Here is a 6,631-nt window from a genome sequence, read left to right on the forward strand (position 1 = left end):
TATATATATATATATATATATATATATATATATATATATATATATATGCATGCATGCATGTGTGTACATATATATATTTATACATGTATGATGACTGATGCTATTAAAATAATGTCTCACCTTGAAAGTCTCATCTATACACTTGATCCCTGTATTCTTCACTGATATCGACTCCTGTTTATGGGTTCGACTTGATTTGAGGCCACGCTTGCTCCCTTTCTGTGAAAACACAATATTCAAGCTTTAATAAAAGCATTCATTTTAGTGGTAAAATCAAAGATAAAAAAATTTTTCACAATTAGTCAATAAAGTTAAAATAAGGTAAGAAAATAGAAATTTTAGTAAAAAGAAAACCTTTTTTTGATTAGATACTGAAAAGAATAAATAAGTCCATTGATATACATTTCTATGTATTGATTAAACCTAAATTTAATATCTATTTATGCTAGTTTTTAGTAGAGCTGTTGTATTGGACTACTGCTTCGGAGCTATTTTTAGGACTCACTATGGCTTGTTGAATATTATTTAACACTATGTGCATCCAATCATACAGCAGTGCTTGGAAGGAAGGTGTGATTATCGCATTGACTATGACAGAGAAAGGTGAGCAGAGAATCTGCATCAAATTTTGCCAAAAGCTTGGCAATACTTGCCAGGGACCGATGCAAAGTCTTCATCATTCTCGACACAAATAAAGGAGATTTTGCACCAATGAAACCCGAGTGTCTTTTTGGTCAGCTGAAAGCAATTTTGGCACAAACTTGGCAGACACGCGTCACATATCCAAATCTTCAGTGATAATGGACTGAACTGAACTGTAACTAATCTGCACATCCCCTGATAACTCTCAGATGATGATTCCAGGATTTCCCCTCACAGCTGCAATGTTTTTCTCAGTTCTGCTGGTTGTGTGTCTCCCAGAACATTCATCAATATCGACATTTTATCGACCATCTTGGAAATGTCTGAACCACTCATACACTTGTGTGTGGCTCATACACTCCTCTCCATACACTTTCTGCAACGTTGCGTAGGCCTCTGGGCAGTATTGCCATGACAACTTTCTCTGTCATAGTCAATGCAATGATCACACACTACATACCTTCCTTCCAAACACTGCTGTAAACAGCAGAAGTAAGCTAGAATGTTAAAACTTAGTGCACAAGCACAGCAGAGTTCAAGGTCAATCTTAGCCAAGTGGCTTCACTCTTCTTGTTTTAGCTTCAATATTATGGCAATAGTCCAGATACTTATTGATCAGACCTCATATATATATATATATATATATACACACACACACATATATGTATATAGAAGATTTCAGTGACAAGCAAGATGACTAGTAGGACAACTTAGTATTGTATAAGCGTTTGTCACTGAAATCCAATGAAGTACAAATATGCCCCCAACAAAACACCATCATCATACAATCATCACTTTTCAAAAAGTCAAAAAGCGATAGAGTTGTGGCAATGTATGCAGACTTGACTCGTTGGAAGCATACAGTTACATATCTGCATATAAGGTGACAGAGTTCTTATCTTAACATTGCTACCATGTTTTTATGGGCAGGAACTGTTTTTGGTGGAGAATCCTGTGCCTGAGTAGCCTTTTTTAGAACACTGTTCACCTGGATATACTGAGTAGGTGCTAGTAAAGGTGCACTAAAAATTATGTCTTTTCCTTGCTGGTTAGTTTACTGTGGCTATTTAGCAAGAATGAACAAGGAATTGATATAAACGATGATAACAAGTATGCAAGGAATAGGGTTTCTCTTAACCAAGCCTGTTGGAATGTGAGAACCCTTTTAGATTGAGTAGATAGGCTTGAAAGAACACTAAGAAACTGAAAGCTTTTATAGCTTATTGTGGCAAGCTTTTGAACATCAATCTTCATCATATCTTCCCTCAAAGTCAAAAGATGGAAATGAATCTATTAAAGATCGCCCTGGAATAATGAATAAATGGACAGAACACTTTGCAGATCTTTTCTGTAACCCTTACGTTGTAAACATGGATGAGAGAGAGAGTTGCAGTAACACATGAACAATACATCTTCAATTGAAGAAGTAAATCTGGCATTATATAAATTGAGATCAGGTAAAGCCTTTGAATTGGACAGTATTCCAGCTGAAATTCCTAAAGCAGGAGAGGATCATATTTCATCTGAAATTCATAGCCTCATAACTCGTGCCATAGGCATGGATAAATGGCATTCTAATCCCTGTATACAAAGGTAAGGGCCCACAATCAGTGTGTGGTAATTTTAGAGGTATCACTCTTTTGGCACATACCGGGAAGATGCTTTCAAGAATCATGTTAGATCGTCTCATTGATAATGTGTCCACATATGATTCCTGAGGAACAGTGCGGTTTCAGATCTGAGTGAGGAACAATGGACATGATATTTTCTGCAAGGCAGGTTTAGGAAAAATGCTTAGAGGGACAAATGCCACTATATCAAGTCTTCATAGATCTAACTAAGGTATTTGACGTGGTAAACAGGGAGGCACTGTGGATTGCTTTGTGTGTTGCTCAATACATTTTGTACACATCTTTAAGGAACTACATAGAAACATGAAAGCTCAGGTAGTCTTTAATGGTGAGCTATCTCATGAATTTTCAGTGGATAATGGTGTCAAACAGGGAGATATCCCTACCCCTACATTTATCTCTATTTTGCTGTGTTGCTTTGGTATGCCTTCAAGGATCGCAACAAGGGAATCAGAATCAAATTTTGGACATCTGGTCACATTTTTAATCTTACCCAATTTAACTGCAAAGGAAAGATTTTCAGAACACTTGTCAGAGAATTGATTTACACTGATGATACTGATTTGTTGGCACACTCAGAGGAGGATATGCAATATATAATGGACAGATGTTCCACTGCATGTGTACATTTTGGACTCACAATTGGTCTTGGGAAAACCAAAGTAATGTTTACTCTAGTGCCAGGACAAGCATATTTTGAACCAAATATTTTTGCAAATGGAACAAGGTTAGAAGTCATCGACATTTTTGTTTACCTTGGAATCACACTGTCAAGAGATAGTGGTTTTGATGCAGATATACAATTGAATAGAGAAGGGAAGTGTTACATTTGGAAAGCTGGAAAAGTGAGTATAGGTGGATAGAGGTATTTCCTTGCAGACAAAAATCAGTGTCTATAAAATGTGTGTGTCAATTACACTTTTTTATTTGAGTGAGATGTGGATCACTCACAGGCATCATATAAAAATTACTGGAGAAATTTCACCAAAAGTGCCTCAGGCATATCTTGGGAGTCAAGTAGGAATGTTTTATACCAGATACAGAAGTTATGCACATGGCATGTTGTAACTCAATTGAACAACATGTCATCTTGGCTCAAATGAGATGGGCTGGACATGTTATTAGAAGGAAAGATGAGTGATTGTCAATGCATCTTTTTTATGGTTTTGTGACATATGACACAAGTAAGAGGTGGTCAGGGTTCAAGATTATCACCTGCCTGGTCATTTCGGTTTTCATGTGACTTTATATGATTCTGTATCCTACACACAATACATATCCAATATTCACTGTTGATTTCAGTTCCAATCATTCCTTTCTGACAGGCCCTTTTAAGCTCAGACCACCGAATCACCTTTTCCCCATCCAGGCGTTGCAACCACTCCTAACAGCAGCTCTCCACTTGTTCCAATCCAGAGCATCAGTTTCCCATTCACTTTTGTTCATATCTAGTTTCTTCAGGTCTTTTTTCACACAGTTTTTATACTTTTTCCATGGCTTATTTGTTGTCATGTGACCTCCAAAATCTCCAACATTAGAAGACCCCATAGCTCTGTTCATTTCAGTCTCCTGGACTACTGAATCTGGGACATCATTGGTGGCACCACATGCCAAGGATTCATTGAGGGGATCAGATGTTAGCTTGCAATTCTGTAGCTTTCTCAGGACTGTTATTGGGACTGAAGGCAACTAGTATTGTTGAATAGCCTGTTCTTTTTTTTTCTACATCTAGTTTAACATGAGTGTACCATTGTTCTCTGAGAGAATATTTTAATTTCTTTTGTTTGGTATCTCTCTTCCTCTTTGTGTTTTGTTCATGCGTGGGAGTGTGTGTGAATCTCTGTGTGTATATATATATATATATGTGTGTGTGTGTGTGTGTGTGTGTGTGTGTTTGTACATACATCAGTATATGCACACCTTGTGTATGTACATGCACACTCAAACTTTGTGTGTGTGTGTGTACATACATCAGTATATGCACACTTTGTATATGTACATAATATATACAGCACACTTACACATATATGTACACACACACACACACACACACAAAATATATATATGCTTGTGTGTGTACATATACATACACACACACAACAGAACTGTACACAATTCATGAATCTATGATAAAGTGTTGCTTAAGGTGGTGCACAGTGGAACTGAACTCAGAATCACAGGGTTGCAAAAGCAGACTTCTTAATCACACAACAATGCATCCTGTACCTCACCTACATGTTTTTTTTTTACCTTTTTCTTTTTCAGTTTTTATCCATTTCAATGCAACACTTGATGTGTGACAGTATGACCTTACAATGTGACATAAGATAGAGCATACAGGTGGAGGAGGATGGTGTGGGGGAGCAGGCAGGGAGGAACGACAACAAGAAGACATATTTAACTGAAGAAACTAAATATAAGCTGTTTAATTGAAGAAGGAAGATCTTCCTTACCCCACCACCTCGTCTGTTTGTGATTGCAATATGAACAAACAACGTACTTCCAGGTAATTCATCACCGGTAAAAGACAGAAGCCGAATATGGCGGTAACCTTGAAAAAAAGGGGGAAAAAAAATAATCCAAACAATCACAAACATTAAAAAAAATTCACTTATTAAATGTCTTTTATCTTTTACTTGTTTCAGTCATTAGACAATGGCCATGCTTGGGCACTGCCCTGAAGGGTCTAGTCAAACAAATCAACCTCAGTACTTATTTTTAAGTCTGGTACTTACTCTACTCAATTGGTCTCTTTTGCTAAGTTAGAGGGATACAAACAAACCAACATCAGTTGTCATGCAGTAGTGGAGAACAAACTCATACACACATACATATATACACACACATACATATATATACCCATATATAGAAATGCAATTCATATATACATGTACGCATACAGACAAGCACATGCACACACACACATTTTGCAAACAAGTTGCAGATGCAAGAGTTACCAGTCGAAAGCTCCACAATACTAGAAGCTAGCAGGTTTATGGGGTCATCAGGAGAGAATGCGCACTGTCTTGGGGTCTTCCTCTCAATAACATTATTGAGCACAATCCTCCCTGCCCCCACTTGCTAGATCAATCAGTAACTAGGTTTTACTCAAATCCACTCACAAGGTATTGGTTGACCCAGGGCTACAGTAGAAGACATTTGCCCAAGATGCTGTGCAGTGGAACCTGATACCACATGGTTGCAATGTGAGCTTCACACAGACATGCCTGCTCCTATACAAGATGTAACTAAATGTCTCACCATTTAAGTCCAGCACCCTACCATTTCTATTATCAGCAATTCTCTTACATCTATCTTTAAATTTCAATGAATTTTTAAATATATTTTTTGCCTTTTCCTTTTGTATTTTTTTTAACTTCAAGTTTTCAAGTGTTTCCTGAGAGGTGTATTGTCGGTGTTTGATGTGGCCTTCATAATAGCAAGCAGAGCTGAAGTGATCTAAAGTGATTTTTCAAGGAGAATGCTACAAGTGGGTGCATATCAATGAGAAACATTTGTTAGAGATATGAGAAATACTAACAAAATTACAAGTGATCTGCAATGAATAATCAACAAGTTTAAAACTGGTTGAGAAGAAAAAACCTGTATGAAGTGGTTAAGTCTGATTGTCAAAAATTGAGATAAGAGAAATAACATACAGAAAACAAGAAAAAAATTATAAAAAGCACCAATAATTGTTTGTTAAATTGATAAGGGTTACATATTTGTAATGGGAAGAGAAAGGAGAACATAGTTAATTAAAATTACCTAATACATAGCTAGTATTTATATTATTGCTCAAGAGAATGGAAAGTTGACTAGCAAAATATTTTTTTTGCTACTTGTTGGGCCAGGATGGAGCGGTAGTGCCCATGGCCTTCACAGGTTTCCTAAACTGGTGAAGTTGATGTTAATGTTTCTCTCATAAAAAATTCTCTTAAGGTAATATTCTAGCATGGCCACAGTATTAGGGTTGAAACATATAAAAGAATACATAGCTTTTACCTTCTATCTTTTACTTGTTTCAGGTATTACACTGTGGCTATGCTGGGGCACTGCTTTGAAGAATTTTAGTTGATTAAATCCTAGTCTTTATATTTTTTAAGCCTGTTACTTCCACTAAATTACAGGGACACAAACACACCCACATTGGTTGTCAAGCAGTGGTGAGAGACAAACACAGACAGTTTCCATTTACCAAATCCACTCACACGCTTTGGTAAGCCCAAGGCTAAGTAGAAGACACTTGCCCAAGGTGCCATGCAATGGGACTGAACCCAAAACCATGAGATTAGGAAGCAAACTTATCCACAGTCACATCTGTGCCTGCCTATATATATATATATATATATATATAT

General features: G+C 36.8%; 1 protein-coding gene across 4 annotated transcripts in view; it reads right to left on the bottom strand.

The window, feature by feature from the left end:
• Positions 1 to 6,631, bottom strand: part of LOC106870770 (inactive phospholipase C-like protein 2) — a 196,819-nt gene that overhangs the window by 28,527 nt on the left and 161,661 nt on the right. For all 4 annotated transcript variants that reach the window (XM_052976011.1, XM_052976010.1, XM_052976012.1 and 1 more), the window contains 2 exons: positions 4,727 to 4,824; positions 121 to 219 (listed from right to left, as the gene is read on the bottom strand). In XM_052976011.1, the coding sequence (XP_052831971.1) occupies positions 121 to 219; positions 4,727 to 4,824 (197 nt within the window). The remainder of the gene's footprint in view (positions 1 to 120; positions 220 to 4,726; positions 4,825 to 6,631) is intronic.

The sequence above is a fragment of the Octopus bimaculoides genome, chromosome 23 (assembly GCF_001194135.2).
Source record: "Octopus bimaculoides isolate UCB-OBI-ISO-001 chromosome 23, ASM119413v2, whole genome shotgun sequence".
In the NCBI taxonomy this organism is placed as follows: domain Eukaryota; kingdom Metazoa; phylum Mollusca; class Cephalopoda; order Octopoda; family Octopodidae; genus Octopus; species Octopus bimaculoides.